At 40.3% G+C, this 18,426-nt stretch overlaps 1 protein-coding gene across 6 annotated transcripts in view; it reads right to left on the reverse strand.

The window, feature by feature from the left end:
* Positions 1 to 2,773: 2,773 nt before the first annotated feature.
* Positions 2,774 to 18,426, reverse strand: part of SAMD3 (sterile alpha motif domain containing 3) — a 66,996-nt gene continuing 51,343 nt past the window's right edge. For all 6 annotated transcript variants that reach the window (XM_045391540.3, XM_065543392.2, XM_065543390.2 and 3 more), the window contains 4 exons: positions 13,415 to 13,615; positions 4,477 to 4,648; positions 3,809 to 3,891; positions 2,774 to 3,266 (listed from right to left, as the gene is read on the reverse strand). In XM_045391540.3, the coding sequence (XP_045247475.2) occupies positions 2,982 to 3,266; positions 3,809 to 3,891; positions 4,477 to 4,648; positions 13,415 to 13,615 (741 nt within the window). In that variant the 3' untranslated portion in view covers positions 2,774 to 2,981. The remainder of the gene's footprint in view (positions 3,267 to 3,808; positions 3,892 to 4,476; positions 4,649 to 13,414; positions 13,616 to 18,426) is intronic.

The following is an 18,426-nucleotide window of genomic DNA, read 5'->3' on the forward strand; positions in this document are numbered from 1 at the left end:
AGGAAGAGCATCAAGTATTCGGACATTACTAGTTGTGTAATGAATCTGTAGGATTCAGAATTGTCAAACTGTGTCCCAAGATGATGACAAAAATACTGAAAGATTATATTGTTAGGTCAAGTACAATTCATCCCCATTGGGAATTTTTCTTTTCAAGTGTAAAGCATAGAACTAAAGCATAATTTAAATCATGAGATTTTAAACATCTTCTCTTTTTTTCTGGAGACAGAGTCTCATTCTATCCCCCAGGCTGGAGTGCAGTGGCGTGATCTTGGCTCACTGCAACCTCTGCCTCCCGGGTTCAAGTGATTCTCCTGCCTCAGCCTCCTGAGTAGCTGGCATTACAGGTGCCCACCACCACGGCTGGCTAATTTTGGTATTTTTAGTAGAGATGATGTTTTACCATGTTGACCAGGCTGGTCTTGAACGCCTGACCTCAGGTCATCTGCTTGCCTCAGCCTCCCAAAGTTCTGGGATTACAGGCATGAGCCACCACTCCCAGCTGATTTTTAAAATCTTATTGAAGACATCCACTCATTCTATGCAGCGTGTTGTTACATGTTAGAGGCAAGGCATTAAGCATCCATAGGGTGGTGCAGAATTCACTGTACCTCAAGAAGGTGAAAATTCTCACCACTCCATCCCTGGGATATAGTCTAAGTTTTAACAGAGAATATAGGGCACCATGATTGTAGGGAGATCTCTGAAATGAGAGATGCAGGCTTGGGGTAAGACAGATGGTGGAAGCCAAGCTCAGTGGCTCAACCCTGTAATCCCAGCTACTCAGGAGGCTGAGGCAGGAGGATCTCTTGAGCCCAAGGATTTCGAGATCAACCCAGGCAACATAGCAAGATCCCATATCAAAAAAAAAAAAGAGAGAGAAAGGGAGGAATAGAAATATACACCTTGAATAGGACTTTCCCATCTAAAGGCATTTTTTTTTTATTGAAAACACTGCAAGCCGAATAAAACCTTTCTGCAGGTTGATATTTGTCCTCAGGCTGCCATTCTGCAACTTCTAGATTCAGTAGACTCAGCCCCTAAATAAAATAGGGTATGTTGGTCAAGCAATGTTGAATTTAGCAAGTGTCAGGACCGTGCTGGGCACTGGGGATAGATACACCATTGAGATAGACAATAAAATCGGCTTGAATCTACCTTCAAGGTTAGCCCATGTTTGTGTCATGCTTGGAGCCAAACTTCACTGCAGTTTCCCTGTAGCTACCTTGTCATCCTGTCCCAGCCTGAGAGAGGCTGTCATTCAACTTTAGCCATAGGGGTGTGTACCTTATAAGGAAAAGAATCTGTAAGAACTTGGTAAATTTATTTGGGAATAAAGGACTAAAAGGAAGAAGGAGTGATTTGGGGAAATAAAGGAAAGTTTGCAAGGAACTAAAGGTACATTCTAGTGAAAGGGAAGAAGTGAGTACTGGAGGATAGGAACTAGGTTAGGCAAAATGACTTGTGCCAAATTGTTACTTACTCTGCCTGATGTAAGTAGTTAATTAATAATTATAGAAATGGGCAACTGTTCTTTGACTTCTTTTATCTCACTGGCTTCAGCATGTTAATGAACAGTCCTTATTAGAGAGAAAGGTATCTAGCAGGCTGTTGACATTTCAGTGATAGAATAAATACTTTGCAGTATTTCCAGAGATGGGTAGTGTAAAACTATTTCTTCAATAGTTCACATGAACCTTTCTTTTGTTTTTTGTTTGTTTTTTGAGACACAATCTCACCCTGTTGTCTCACCCTGTTGGAGTGCAGTGGCATGATCTCAGCTCACTGCAACCTCCGCCTCCCAGGTTCAAGCAATTCTCCTGCCTCAGCCTCCCAAGTAGCTGGGACTACAGCATGTGCTACCACACTTGGCTAATTTTTGTTTTTTCTGTAGAGACAGGGTTTCACAGTATTAGCCAGGCTGGTCTCAAACTCCTGGCCTCAGGTGATCTGCCCATCTTGGCCTCCCAAAGTGCCAGGATTATAGGCATGAGCCACCATGCCCAGCCCACATGAACCTTTCTTCAACTTAAAAAAAATTAATTTGATGATGTAACCCGGGAAATGCTAATCCCATTATGCTGTGTAGGTATTTTAACACATTTAAATCCCTTTTCTGTTCCCAAAAGGACCTGGTCTATCTTTCAAAGCTAATAAGTAATGTTGATATTTTGATAACAACATCAAGGGGCACCTTAAGAGTTTTTACCTTGTCAAATAGTTGGAAAGAGGGAGAGTGCACTGAGTCTTGTTAGACCCAAAAGGTACTTATGCAGCCATTGTTAAAAGCAGAACAGATAGAACTGAACTCTGGGCAGTAGCCAGTTGGGCATGCAGGATGAGTCACTGTGTCTCCAAGGCGAGAAGCAGTAGCAGATGAACACAGGTCACAGACATGAGGACCTGTACCAGCAAGATCAGCCAGCAATGAGGAGACCTCAAAAATGCCGCAGCCCTTATTCCCAACAAGCGATTAAAGACAACCAGATCTCCTGGGGCAAGGCAGATCCCCTGAGGGAGAGAAGAGTTAATGTGTCCCTTCTTGAAATGTGCAAGTTCAAAATGTTCCCAAGTGATGTTCAGACCAAAGAGACAGCCCACAGGCCGGCCGCAAATGTGCAGCTCCTGGGCATAAAGTGTGCACACTGAGTTCAGTCCAAGGCCATTCTCTAAGCTGAAAGATTTGAGTACAGTGTATTTCAAAAAAACCGAGGCACCTCTGGAAATATAACTTCAACCGTGGAATTTCTAAAAACTCAAAATAAATCGACAGCTCTTTAATGAAGTAGAATTTTATTACAGAATTTCACAAAGAACTTAATATCTAAGTGTAAAGACAGAAAGCATTGAAATTCATTAGCATCTATGATACAAGATTATTTTTCTCATACCTACCTCTACCACAACCCTAAATCAAAACAATTTTTTATGAAGCTTCAGCTTTCCCAGAGGTAAATTCCAGTACAATGTTTGGCATGCTATTAAGTGACTGGGAGTTGAAATCCTACTTCCTTTTCCTTTTCTTTCAAAGAAGGAAAATAGGGACTGTGCATATCAAAAATCAACGTTTCTAGGAAGTTGAAGGTTTGGGACAGTCTTCTTGGACACTCAATCCCAAATACGTGAAAGGCAGCTACTAGCGCAGCCAAGGCTGTAACACAGTCGTCCACCTTTGTGAGCCTCTCCCTTTCTAAATATAAAGAAAATTCGCAGACCTCCATGTTGAAAGGGTTTTTAACTTCCAACACAGGTGTGGATACTTGCACCTGAAAAAAAGAATGGAGTCATTACTGTGATACGTAAAATAGCTAAATAATAAAACAGACCTGAACTTAATCATGGTGTTACAATAAATGGGCTTGTTGCAATGTAGCATATTTGTAAATACGACAAACATACTTCAAAATAGGCCACCAACTTTGCTTTTAAATAAGTTACCGCGGTTGGGCTCGGTAGCTCACGCCTGTAATCCCAGCACTTTGCGAGGCCAAGGCAAGTGAATCACCTGAGGTCAGGAGTTCCAGACCAGCCTGACCAACACCATGAAACCCCGTCTCTACTAAAAATAAAAAAATTAGCTGGGCGTGGTAGTGCATGTCTATAATCCCAGCTACTCAGGAGGCTGAGGCACAAGAATCGCTTGAACCAGGAGGCGGAGGTTGCAGTGAGCCAAGATCACGCCATTGCACTCCAGTCTGGGCAACAGAGTGAGACTCTATCTCAAAAATATAAATAAATTAATTAAATATATAAATAATCGCATGAAGATGTAAAATGTCAAACCAGTGGCTATTCACATACTACACACCTGTTCATTCATGATGACAAAAAGACTGGGATCATCCCCAAAAACATCTGGGAGGAGTAAACATGTGGCTGTCAGCTTCATGTCTGTCAAAGCAAATACGTTAACATTTGAAGTAAAAATAAGCTTTTAGCAGTTCTAAGCTAAGCTAGTATTGAAACATCTGGATTTTTTGTTACCTTGGACAGAAAACAAACTAACCTTCCTAGATCAGTGTTTCACACCTTTTTAAACCACACCCTCTTCTAATAAAACATTCAGAATCTCATGTCTGCCCTCCAGAGCACTGCCAGGAGTAGACAAGAGTTCGTACTGTCTGTCCATCAGCCAGGAAGATTTTATACTGCCCCTTGTGATTTGTATTGTAAAATTAACAGGCTACTAGTTCCGTAAATATAATTTTACAATATGCAGTATACTTTTCAAATCTATAGCTCTCCTCCTCCCCTAATTTGAAACTTTTTTTCTCCCCACCAGTTTCACTTATTACTTAAATATTGAAAATTGTTATTAAATATATTTTAGTAATGTAAATTTTTAATAATTTTTAAATATATTTTTAAACTCAATAAATGTAAATTACTGAATTTTACTGACTACCAAAGCATAACTTCTCTAGATATCCTGACAGATAGCAGACAAAATCACGCCGCTCCACAAAGTTTACTAACATTTCAACATGTCTTCATCTGTGTAATGTTTCATTTTTTCTTGCAATAGAATATTGATTGGATTGTCCACCACTGAAAAAGAAGTCAGTATATTTTCTGAATAGGATTCCAAAATGTGCCTTGTTTTCTTATAAATATCTGTTCTTGTAAGAAGTTGGAATTCTCTGAATATCTGACAAAAGAAGAAAGCAGTGCATAAGATCACAAGAAAAGCTAATATATAGAATGTAAAGACATAAAACCTTTAGAATTAAGCTTTGAATGCTGGTTTAAACTAAGTACTCGGTATTTTAGAAGTTTTAGTGGAGAATTAAAGCCTTAGGATGAGGGAGGAGAAAAGAATGAAAGCGTGAAATGAATGTGAAATGATAAATAATGGGCATGGCAAATTTCTAAACCTACAGAATTAAAACTTTGGATGCAGACTTAACTAAATTGAGGATTCAAAGGGTATATGCATATGCAGGCTATTTGGGTTACCCAGCTAAGATTCTAAGAGCTTACATTTATTTAGGTAAACTACATTGTTACGTCTTGTTCAACAAGCAGCAAAGAACAAAACTGATTTTAGGAAGCAACCCCTGAAAAATACCTAACCATAGTATCCTAAATCTAGGGAAAGGAGAGTGCTTTAGAAACACTGTAAGAGTAGACAGAGGTAAACAGTGAAAAGCAATATATGGCGGAGCACTGTGGCTCATGCTTATAATCCCAGCATTTTGGGAGGCCAGGGCAGGAGGATCATTTGTGCCCAGGAGTTTGAGACCAGCCTGGGCAACACAGCAAAACCCTGTCTCTACAAAACACACAAAAATTAGCTGGGCATGGTGACACACGTGTATAGTCTCAGCTACTCAGGAGGCTGAGGTGGGAAGATAGCCTGAGCCCGGGGAGATTGAGACTGCAGTGAACTGAGACTGTGCTACTGTACTCCAGCCTGGGCAACTTAGTGAGACCCTGTCTTGAAAAGAAAGAAAAAGAAACAATGTATGTGCAGATTGGACTACAAGGTCAAAGCAAAACCAGTTTACTTTATGGAAGCCCCTTTCCTCAAACTACCCCTTCCTACCACTGCCTGAATTCTTCCCCCTCAGAGGATTCCCCCACCACTCCCCCTCTTGTTTTTAACAGAGTGGCATTATCAGATCGTTAGCCACCCACACTCATATGAATTAAATTTAGTCATTGCTTTTCCTAAAACTATAAAGAACAATCACATACTACCCACTGGGCCTCATTGTTCCTTGAATGCTTTGGTAGACTATAAATTGCCCAGAGATTAGGTCTGAAAGTTAAGTTGTCAGAAAGCTGGAATGCATAAGGCACAGTGTCTTTGTTACCAGGCAACCCACAGTGGGCCACTAATCTAGATTAATACCCTTAGAAAACTGTTTTCTCAGCAGGAAGATGTGAAGTGAAGGACGAAGAAGGTGAATACTCCACTGTTCTGGGCTCATAGCCTAAGAATTTGTTTTCTAACTTTTTGTTTTGAAATAATTTCAAGTTTACATTGAAGTTGCAGAAATAGTAAATAGAACTTACAAGTGCCCCCTGTGCAACTTCCCCCAATTTCTTATCCGTTTGAAAATGAGCTATAGACATAATGCCCCACTATTCCTTAATACCTCATTGTGTATTTCCTAAGTACAAGGACACTCAAATTCAGGAAAATCTACTACACATTCCATTCAAATTTGCCAGTTGTTCTGGTCATGTTCTTAACAGGTCCAGGATCTAATCCAGGATCACATACGAGATTTAGATACCACAGTCTCTGTAGTCTCCAGTTTCAAACAACTTGTTAGTTTCCTTGACAGTTTCTGAAAAGTGGAGGCCAGTTACTTTGTAGAACATTTCTCCCTGGCAGTTTTACGATATTTCAGATGTGCATTTCTGGCAAGAATGTTAGCATTTCTCACTGTATCCGGAAGCACAAAATGGTAACTGGTTCCAGTATTGGAGATAATAACTTTTATTACTTGATTAAAAATGGAATTCACCAGGTTTTTCCACTGTAAAATTAATATATGTTGTATTTTATAAGGAAATACCTTGAGTTTATTTAAATATCTTGTTCTTTGTATAACTCTGATCCATCAGATTCCACATCCATTAATGATTCTTGCCTGAATCAAGTACTACTATAATAGTTGCCAAATGGTGACTTTTCTAATTCCATTCTTTCTACATGGGTTAGTTGGCTTTCTGTTTTAAGATAGTTTCTTTTCTTCCACATATATTTACTTATTTATTTCTATCACTACAGGTTAATAAATTCCCATTTTACCCAAACGGTTACAAATCTGATCCTTTCATTGCTTATAGAATTGCTCGAATTGCCCAGGCTTGGCCAGTAGGAGCCGCTTCAAATGGATTCCCATCCCCTCCTGGCATATCCTTATTAGTGTGCAAGCATTTCCTTCATTTCTGGCATTACACAGTATTTCAAACTCGTCTTGGTTTGTTGTTGTTTTCATTTTTGTTTTGCCCCCGTGTAGTGAGCTATTTCTCCAAGAACCCTGATTCCTTTTCATGAAGAATTATCTTTAAAAACTAAGATTTTAGGCCAGGCACTGTGGCTCATGCCTGTAATCCTAGCACTTTGGGAGGCCAAGGCAGGAGGATCATTTGAGCCCAGGAGTTTGAGACCTGCATGAGCAACAGGGCGAAATCCATCTCTACAAAAAATACAAAAATTTGCCAGGCATGGTGGCACACGCCTGTAGTCCCAGATACTCAGGAGGCTGAGGTAGGAGGATCGCCTGAGCCCTGGGAGGCCGAGGCTGCAGTGAGCCATGATCATGACACTCCAGCCTGGACAACAGAGTGAGACACTCTCTCAAAAAAATACCCAACCAAAAAAAAAAAAATATTTCAGCCCTGGTGTACTACTTGCTACAGACATATTATTGCTCTACACTTTCTCTTAGAAGAAATCTAGGAAATGTTTTAATTTACATAAACACAGGCACCCATTGATCCAGAAATATCAATAACTATATATCTATATGTAAATATTAAATAGCCATACATAAAGACTAAAACCATGAGTTCACACTGATACTTTCACATCCAAACCAATACCACAGGGCTTTTCCTAACCTTCCCCTTCCCAAGCTTCTAACTCTCTTCAACAGTGAGATACCTGGCTCCCATTATATCTCAATGTATTTACTTATGAGCACAAACGTCTGTGTAGCCAAGTTCTCAGCTGTGAATGGTCAGCCACAGAAAAGCCTTCCTCTCCAACACTTATGCACTGCTAATGGGAATATAAATTATTAGTTCAGCCACTGTGGAAAGCAGTTTGGAGATTTCTCAAAGAACTTAAAACAGAGCTACCATTTGACCCAGGAATCCCATTACTGGGTATATACCCAAAGGAATATAAAGAAAGACACATGCACATATATGTTCACTGAAGCACCATTCACAATAGTAATAACATGGAATCCACCTAGATGCCCATCAATAGCGGACTGGATAAAGAAAGTGTACACGTACACCACAGAATACTACACAGCCATAAAAAAGAATGAAATCATGTCCTTTGCAGCAACATAGATGCAGCTGAAGGCCATTGTTCTAAGCAAATTAATGCAGGAATAGAAAACCAGATACTGCATGTTCTTTCTTGTAAGTGGGAGCTAACCACTGAGTCCACATGGACACAAAGAAGGGAACAATAGACCCCGGAGTCTACTTGAGATTAGAGGGTGGGTGGAAGGTAAGGATCAAAAAATTACCTATTGGGTATTATGCTCACCTCCTGGGTGATGAAATAACCTGTACGCCAAACCCCCACGACATGCAGTTTACTTATATAACAAACCTGCACGATGTATCCCCTGCTGAACCTAAAATAAACATTGGAACAAAAAAAAGCCCACTTTTTCACAACCCCAGATTATGTCCTACAAATTAATCGTCTTAATCCTTTTTCTTTCTGTTACTCAGATTGGATAATTCCTATTAATCTATCTTCAGATTCACAGCTCCTTTCTTTTCATTTTCCAATATGCTCTGAAGCCTATGCACATGGTGATGTTTTCATTTCAGATAAATGTTCTTTTCAGGTTTGAGCTTCAGTTTGGTTCGTGTGTGCGTGTGTGTGTGTGCGCATGTGTGCACGTATTTCATTTCTCTGCTGCATGTATTTCATTTCTCTGCTGAGATTCCCTATAGTGATGATACATGGAATTCACTGGTCTTATCACGTTCCCCACCATCCTGTCCTGAAGCAGCTGGCTTGCCAGACTGGTGGAGTGGCCTGTTGAAGACTCAGTTACAGCACCAGCTAGGTGGCAATACCTTGTGGGGCTGGGACAAGGTTCCCCCAGGCTGTATAAGCTCTGAATTGGCATCCAGGACACGGTGCAGTTTCTTCCACAGCCAGAATTCATGGGTCCAGGAACCAAGAGGTGGAAATGGGAATGGCAGTGCTCACTGTAACCTCTAATGGTCCACTAGTGGGGAGTCTGGATTAAATTATGTTCCTTTAAAGGGTGTTAAATTTTATTCTGATAGGCAGATAAATTACTGGCCGATCTTCTGGTCCTGTCAGACTTGATTTTATCATTTCTTTGGGCAATTTTCTTTTGTTGTTTGTCCTTAGTCCTAGCTAAGGTCCTGGCTCAAACTTAGGCATGGTTCTCACTCATGAGGCATTGCTTTCTGGAGTCTCAGATGAATGCCCGAGGTGTTCTGTAGGGTCTCTACACACTGGAACAGAATTCTTTTTTCTTTTCTTTTTCTTTCTTTCTTTTTTTTGTTTTTTTTTTGAGACAGAATCTCACTCCATCGCCCAGGCTGGAGTCCAGTGGCATGATCTTGGCTCACTGTGCCTGCGCCTTCCAGGTTCAAGCCATTCTCCTGCCTCAGCCTCCTAACTAGCTAGGATTACAGGTGTGCACCACCACACCCAGCTAATTTTTGTATTTTTAGTGGAGACAGCATTGCACCATGTTGGCCAGGCTGGTCTCGAACTCCTGACCTCAAGTGATCTGCCTGCCTCAGCCTCCCAAAGTGTTGGGATTACAGGCGTGAGCCACCACACCTGGCCTGAATTCTTATTAGCAACACTGTGTGAAGTCTCAGCTCTCAGCCAAGGATCCCCAGGGCATCCGTGTGTAGACTTCGGCTCTAGCCCACTTTCCTCCAGTGCCTGTCCGACAAAGGCCAGCTGCTTCGTCATTCCTCAACTCTGATCTCCTCCTGTGTAGCTCCGTGAGACCTCCGCATTCTGCTTGACTCCCACCATAATGTACAGTGAGCTAGAAAGTAACCCATGCACAAAACTGAGGCACATCTTATGTCTTTCCCTGTTATCAAGGATCAGGGTCCTGCAATGCCTGTTGCCTAATGCCTGAGTGCAGTTGCCTCATACATACTTTTTTTTTCCAGCTTTATCCATGTTAACAGTGAAGACTAGGCCAGTACCAGTTACTCCATTTGGGCCAAAACCAAACTCAGATTCTTTATTTTTTTAATTTTTTGAGACGTTATTAGCGGGCGATTCTCATGTACTTCACTTAAAGAGATGGTGATTGAAATTGTTTCTCAGGAAAGCAGAAACTATGACATCTGAAAGGATTTTTTGGAAAATTTGGGGAAGGGTTTCAGTTTGTGTTTGGTATTTTCCTTCTCTCAACTCCCTCCTACTTGCCTTGTGCAACATCCAATAGATCCCAGTAACACATTCCTAGTTGATAATATTTTAGATAATCTAATAAATTGTTACATTCTGAATTTTTAAATATTCTGTTGAAAGAAAGTGTTTTGAGGAAGGAGGTTAATGAGCATGGAGATGATGGAGGGTCAGTGTTAACAGTCAGGACCACCCCCCACCTCAGCTGCTAGTGTTCTGCCACCCTGTCTCCACCAGCTCCCTAAGCACTCAGTGTTTTCACAATGGCAGGAGCAACAGGCGGTGGGGGTGGTTTGGTGCAGGGACAACTGTCTTCTTATGGGATTGTTTGTTAACTAGGTATTTGCAAGGTCAAACTTGCTTTTATTTTAGGAAGCACACGAGGGTTTTATAAATTGGAAATCCCAGCTGCATAGGGCTGAGTTAGGGAGGTACTTCCTGGAAAAACCGAAAATGATTCGTTCTTTTGTTTAAAACAATCAATAAGGTCAGGTGCAGTGGCTCACGGCTGTAATCCCAGCACTTTGGGAGGCTAAGGCAGGTGGATCACCTGAAGTCAGGAGTTCCAAGACCAGCCTGACCAACATGGTGAAACCCTATCTCTACTAAAAATATAAAAATTAGCCAGGCATGGTGGTGTGCACCTTGTAGTCCCAGCTACTTGGGAGGCTGAGGCAGGAGAATCACTTGAACCTGAGAGGCAGAGGCTGCAGTGAGCCAAGATTGTGCCACTGCACTCCAGCCTGGGTGACAAAGTAAGACTCTGTCTCAATCAATCAATCAATCAATAAAAACAGTCACTAGGCAACTCTATTCAATAAGTACAGTCATTACAAAAACCATACTCCATATTTTGGATATAGAGGGTGAAATACTTGAGGAATGGTGCAGAAGATACACCTATGCCACAGTGGGAGGCCTTAACAAAGCACAGGGGACAGCCTCAGGTCTGAAATCTCTCTGCTCCTCACACAAGCTGTGACAGACCTCCACCTTACTGTCACCAATGGTTCTTTAAAAAGCTGCTTGGCCAGGCACGGTGGCTCAAGCCTGTAATCCCAGCACTTTGGGAGGCCGAGACGGGCAGATCACGAGGTCAGGAGATCGAGACCACCCTGGCTAACACGGTGAAACCCCGTCTCTACTAAAAAATACAAAAAAAAATTAGCCGGGCGAGGTGGCGGGCGCCTGTAGTCCCAACTACTCGGGAGGCTGAGGCAGGAGAATGGCATAAACCCGGGAGGCGGAGCTTGCAGTGAGCTGAGATCCGGCCACTGCACTCCAGCCTGCGTGACAGAGGGAGACTCCGTCTCAAAAAATAATAATAAAAATAAAAATAAAAATAAAAAAATAAAAAGCTGCTTAACATAGTCCATTTATATTCATCAGTAGGACTTTGTAGGCTGCACTCCAATGAAGACCCCTAAGGCTGCGACATTAGTGATCACAACAGCCTTACCAACCTCCACTAATTCATTCAGCATTCAAAACAGCAAGATTACATTGCTGTGTCACACGTGTGGCTCTGCTAGGCACTTTGGGAACTGTTAATATTAAAACATGCTCTCTACATGTAAGAAATGTTTAGACCGTAAGTTTGACAGGCTTTTGCTTTAAGACTGTATTTTGCAGCTGTGTCCATTTGGCATACTTTTCTAACAGCCAGAGGCAACTGGCTATTACAGTTCCTAATAACCCGAAGATGAAGGGGAAACAAGCGAAAGCCACCGTATGGTTGCTGAGAGGATTAGGTAGATTAATCCTTGGAAAGCACTGAGAACATGCTGTTACAGAGGAGCATTCAGACATTTGCTACTTATGTCACTATTAAAATAATACCTACAGGCAATTCCTAATTCCCTTTGTTCAGAAGAAAAATATGTAGATGTTTCATGTTTAATTTGGTTAATTGAATACATAGAATTTCTCCATGAAATATGTTCTCGGGTAAAACCTTTGATGATCTTTCATTATATACCACCACCAAAAATTACCCTAAAATTGTGAAAGACCTTTGAATGGCCACTCTAAGTGAACTAAATGGAAGGGTATTTGATTGATTCACCCATTACATTTCATAAACATATATATATATATGTATATGTGTGTGTGTATATATATGTATATAATTTTTTTTTTCTTTGAGACAGGGTCTCACTGTGTCACCAGGTTGGAGTACAGTGGCCCAATCGTGGCTCACTGCAGCCTTGACCTCCCTAGGCTTAGGTGATCCTCCTGCCTTAGTCTCCCAGAATAGTTGGGACTACAGGCATGCACCACTAAGCTCAGGTAATTTTTGTACTTTTAGTAGAGATGGGGTTTTACCAGGTTGCCCAGGCAGGTCTTGAACTCCTGGGCTCAAGCAATCCACCCACCTCAGCCTCCCAAAGTGCTGGGATTACAGGCGTGAGCCACCATGCCCGGCGCTAAATTTCATGTATTTTTAAGAACACTTATGAAATTATGTGGGATCATAAAGGAAACATATTTTTAGTAAGGATGCATAATAACAGTTCCTTAATAAACTCCCTTGATTATATAAAAGCATGACGGGATAATGATTCACATTGTCAAAATGCCCCTAAGTGATGATCCACCAGCCTCCACAATATGTCCAATGACAGAGAACTCTTTAGTTCTGAAGGCAGCCGGTGCCTATTATCTGGATATGCTTACTGAAATTCTTCTTTTTTTTTTAATATTCCTTTTTCAGGGTTAGGAAAGAGGGTGGGTGGGGAGGGTCCGCTTCCTGAAACTCCTATCAAATGACTCTGGTTGCAGCCCTTTGGGCCTCACATCCCACTGAGATTCACCCCCACTGTCTCGCTATGCTGTCCTGTTACCACTCCAAGAGGAAAGAGGGAAAAATCCATTTGGACACCGTAATCCCAGCACTTTGGGAGGCCGAGGCAGGCAGATCACCTGAGGTGAGGAGTTCAAGACCAGCCTGGTCAAAATGGTGAAACTCCATCTCTACTGAAAATACAAAAATTAGTCAGGCATGGTGGCACACACCTGTAGTCCCAGCTACTCAGGAGGCTGAGGCAGGAGAATCGCTTGAACCTGGGAGGCAGAGGTTGCAGTGAGCTGAGATCGCACCTCTGTACTCCAGCCTGAGCAACAGAGCAAGACTCTGTCTAAAAAATATATATATATATATATATATTTATAAAATATTAAAATAGATATGTGTGTATGTGTGTGTATATATATTTAATATATATATAGTATATATACACACATATATACTATATATATTATATAGAGAGAGAATAAAGTGAATAAAGATACCTGATAAGGGCACTTCAAGAAAGGAAACAGTTTAAGAATGTCCTTCAGAGGTGTTTGGCTGCCAATCATCTTTCTTCTTATTTCCAAAGTTTGGCTCATTCTCTTGTCAATTTCTCTCCAGTCCTTTTCTGTTTTCACATATTCTTGCTGGAACCACTTAATATGTTCATCCAGCTCAGAATCGAAACAAACAGCTTCTTCCTGCAAAACATTTTCAACGTATCAATGGATTCCATGTTTCTATGAAAACATGAATTTCAGGCTGTTACTGCACACTCTTAGCTCATTCCTAAGATGAGTATCGCCATGCCTGGTTACACTTGACATTGAACATAACTAATAAATGGACACTCTTTAATGACAATAAATTAGATAGTTAATTACTTATCATGGAATTATAATCTATTCTCTTGAAAGATCTAAAAGAATTACTTTAATTCCTGTGTTATCCTTTTATATGGAGATAGATTATCCAGAAGGTTCCCACTGAATAAAATGTTGCTCATTTCTATGCATTTAAATTTTAGAAGATAAAATGTTAAGAAGATATTTTTAAAAGTATTAAGGTTTTGTTATTACTATTGTTTATCTTTTTTCTTTTTAAATGACTTTTTATAGCTGCAGTACCACGCCATATAATCCAAATTCAAAATAATAACTGGTTATTTTCTGATGCTAAATCATTAAACTAATAATTTTATTCACCATACAACAGGGTAAGTTGGGCGGGGTGGGGGCAGCTAAGAAACACCTCACTTATTCTTGTTGAAAATCTAAGACAATCAGCTTTGAGGAAATAAGAAAAATATCTTTCTAGAAATATGAGTTAAGAGGACAGTCAGCTGAACTGCACATAAATGAAAGTTGATCAGCCGTCTAGCTGACCAGAATGCGAACAGATGATACCTATAAAGGATGAAAAAGACGGTAAGGAGCCTACAGTCCTCTTATATCAAGGCTTTTACAAGCACATAGGAAAGCCTCAGTAGATCTACTTTCTGTGGACACAGAATGACTAACAAGACCTAAACCAAGTGAACAAACTCCTAGAAAAATAAAATTATCAAAATTAAGAAGAAGTTCCTATAATCTTACATAAATTTAATTGGAAGATAAAAGTATTTCCACAAAGAAAATATCAAGAAAGACTTGAGGGTTTTACACACAAAATATACTTAACTTTTGAAACAGAATGTTCAAATTTATGCAAAAATTTTCAAGAAAAAGTAACGGAGGCCAGGCATGGTGGCTTACACCTGTAACCCCAGCACTTTGGAAGGACAAGGCAGGAGGATCACCTAAATCCAGGAGTTCAAGACCAGCCTGGCCAACATGGCGAAACCCCACCTCTACTGAAAATACAAAAATTAACTGGACGCGGTAGCACACACCTGTAATCCCAGATACTTGGGAGGCTGAGGCATGAGAATTGCTTGAACTGGGAGGCGGAATTTGCAGTGAGCCAAGATCACACCACTATACTCCAGCCTGGGCAACAGAGTGAGACTGTCTCAAAAAAAAAAAAAGAAAGAAAGAAAAAAAGAAAAAAGAAAGAAAGAAAAATAAAAGAAAAAAGGAAGAAAAAAAAGGAATACTCTCTAACCCATCCTACGAAACCTCTATGACATTGATCCCCAAACCTGAAAGAACAGTGTAAGAGAGGAAAAGTGCAGGTCACTCTCATTGATGAACAAAGGTGCAGATATTAGAAACAAGGAAGAACTAACTTGAATTATTATACCTCAGAAACTCAAGGGTGGTTTGAAATTGGCAAGGGAACTATAGTAAATTAAAAGAAAACATGATTGATTTACCCATTACGTTTCACATACTGTCATATTAAAATCTCAATTTGGGGGCCACTGTTAGAGAAAGATTCGGGGCAGAAAAGAGTAGGTTTTGAGAAATGTGGTGTATGAATAGTTTGGCACAGCAGCTCACACCCAGTAATCCCAATACTTTGGGAGACTGAGGCCGAGGGTTACTTGAGGCCAGGAGTTTGAGAGAAGCCAGGGCAACATAGCAAGGCTCTATCTCTACAAAAATAATAATAAATGTTGGGAGGCCGAGGCGGGCGGATCACCTTAGGTCAGGAGTTTGAGACCAGCCTGGCTAACGTGGTGAAACCCTGTCTCTACTAAAAATACAAAAACGTAGCCAGGTGTGGTGGTGCACGCCTGTAATCCCAGCTACCCGGGGGACTGAGACAGGAGAATCGTTTGAACCCAGGAGGCAGAGGTTGTGGTGAGCCGAGATCGTGCCACTACACTCCAGCCTGGGCAACAGAGTGAGACTCCGTCTCAATAAACAAATAAATGATAATAATAAAATTACAACAGTTCTGTAATTTTACTTGGACTATCTAAACACGTGTAAACATCATATACTGCATTAATTAAAGATGAAAAAACATGACCATTTCAAATAATGCAGAAAAAGTATCTTATATAATATTCATCTATGATTAAAGAAAAACACTTTTGTCAAAATAACAGAAATTTTCAAAACCTATAAAGTTATATACCTAAAAACCTATAGTTAACATAATTTTTTTTTTTTTTTTAAGACAAGGTCTCACTGTGTCTGTCACCCAGGCTAAAGTGCAGTGGAGTGATCACAGCTCAGTGCAGCTTCAAACTCCCAGGCACGAGTGATCCTCCCACTTCAGCGTCCCAATAGATGGGCCTACAGGGCCCTGCCACCACACCTGGCTAATGTTTGTGCTTTTTATAGAGACAGGTCTTGCCATGTTGCCCAGGCTGGTCTTGAACCCCTGGGCTTAAGTGATCTGCTACCTTGGCCTCCCAAATTGTTGGGATTACAGGCATGAGCCACCGCGCCTGACAGATATGATTGTTAATGGTGAAATTTTAAAAGAATAATCTTTAAAATCAGAAGCAACACAAAGATGATTTATTATACTCTTACTCAGCCTGTACTGAAATTCCAGTCAGAGTAGTAAGATAAGTAAATAAAAGGTATAAAAATTGAAAAGACAGAAATAAAATTGTCATTATTCATAAATTATGTGATTGTTCAAAAGAAAACTTAAAATTATGCAGATGTGATTTGTTACAACTGAGTTTTTCAGAGCAACTGAATACAAGATAAATATTCTAACACATACTAACATAGAAAATAAAATTTTGTACAATTATGTTTTGCAAAAAAAAATTAAACTGCAAAAAAACTTGTAAGATACCTAGGAATAAAACTAACAAAAAATGTGCAAGACTTTTAAGAAAATTATGAAACTATAAAATATTAATGAGACTTAAATAAATGGATAGTCTATTATGTTTACAGCTAGAAAGATTCAATATTGTAAGAAAGTCATCTTTCTCCAAGTAGAGCTGTTGATTCGATATTTCTGTCAAAATACCAAACCTATCGAAAACCACAAGTTTTTTTAAATCAGAACTTGACTAGCTGATTCTAAAACTCACTTGAAAGATTAAAAACCTCAGGAATAACCAAGGCATTCCTAAAGAATAATAAAGCAGTGATGGGAAAGTATCAAGCCATTTTACAGCTATGTAAGTAAGGAAGTTGGTATTGATGCAGGGATAGATGACTTTGCTAGTGGAAAACAGCAGAGCTTATAGACACAGAGCCAAGGAAACAACAGAGATGGCATCACGAATCTGAGGAAGAGAAGGACTCTTTTCTAAAAGGTGCAAGAAAATTTTCTATCCATAAGAAAAAAAAAAATCCATATGGCTTAAGAAGTTAAATTTTAAGAGCAAAAACTTAAAAAAATTTAAAGAAAATATAGAAATATTTCTTATCACTTCAAGGTAAGAAAGGATTTCCTTTTTAAAAGCATTACCAGTGGAGGGCCTTGACTACAAGTCATCCAGGTTCTTGGTGTTTTGAACAAAGAATTGGAAGAAATGCATAACAAAGCCATGAAATAAAGAAGCAACAAAAACACAGATTTATTGAAATGAAAGTATACTCCATGGAGTGGGAGCAGGCTCAAGCTGGCTGCTCAAGAAAATTTTCTGGGTTTTAAATAGTCTCTAGTGGTTTCCCATTGGTGACTCAGTTTACACCCTATGTAAATAAAGGAGAGGCCCACAACCAGTCTGACTGGTTGTGGAAGGTGACCAATCAGTGACTGAAGTGAAGTTACAAAGTTACACTCTATGCAAATGTCTGATTGGTTGTGGGAAGGGACCAGAGGCTGAAGTGAAGTAACAAAGTCATATCCCAATGCAAATGAAGACTAGGCCTGCTACCAGCCTGATTGGTTGCAAGAGGGGACCAATCAGAGATTGATATGGTTTGGCTCTGTGTCCCCACCCAATCTCATCTGGTAGCTCCCCTAATTCCTAGGTGTTGTGGGAGGGACCAGATGGGAGATGATTGAATCATGGGGGCAAGTCTTTCTCGTGCTGTTCTCATGATAGTGAATGGGTCTCACAAGATCCTATGGTTTTAAAAATGGGAGTTTCTCTGCACAAGCTCTCTCTCTGCCTGCTGCCATCCACGGAAGATGTGACTTGCTCCTCCTTGCCTTCTGCCATAATTGTGAGGCCGCCCCAGTCAAGTGTAACTGTTAGTTCAATAAACCTCTTTCTTTTGTAAATTGCCCAGTCTCAGGGATGTCTTTATCATGATACCTTTATCAGGATGTCTTTATCAGTGTGAAAACAGACTAATACAGATGACTTTCCATTTTTCATCTGCCACACAGAGGCGGGTGGGAGGTTGCAAAGGGAGTAGCCTCTGACCCCTTTGTTACCTGGGCATGGTAAATTGGGGTTTTTCTTTTGATTCAGTTCTAGGAAGTTGGTGCAAATTGGCCTTAGGCTTCCTGCCTCCAGACCCTATTCTCCTGCCTCAAAAGCACTAATCATAAGATAAATGGCTGATTACTCTAACTACATTAAAATTGCAACCTTGTCTTTCCTTGTCAAAAGACACCAGAAAGAAATTTAAAAGGCAAGGCACAAACTGTGAGAAGATATTTGGAACTGATTTAATTAGAAAAGGAGTAGAATACAGAA

Source organism: Macaca fascicularis, chromosome 4 (genome assembly GCF_037993035.2).
Source record: "Macaca fascicularis isolate 582-1 chromosome 4, T2T-MFA8v1.1".
NCBI classification, from domain to species: domain Eukaryota; kingdom Metazoa; phylum Chordata; class Mammalia; order Primates; family Cercopithecidae; genus Macaca; species Macaca fascicularis.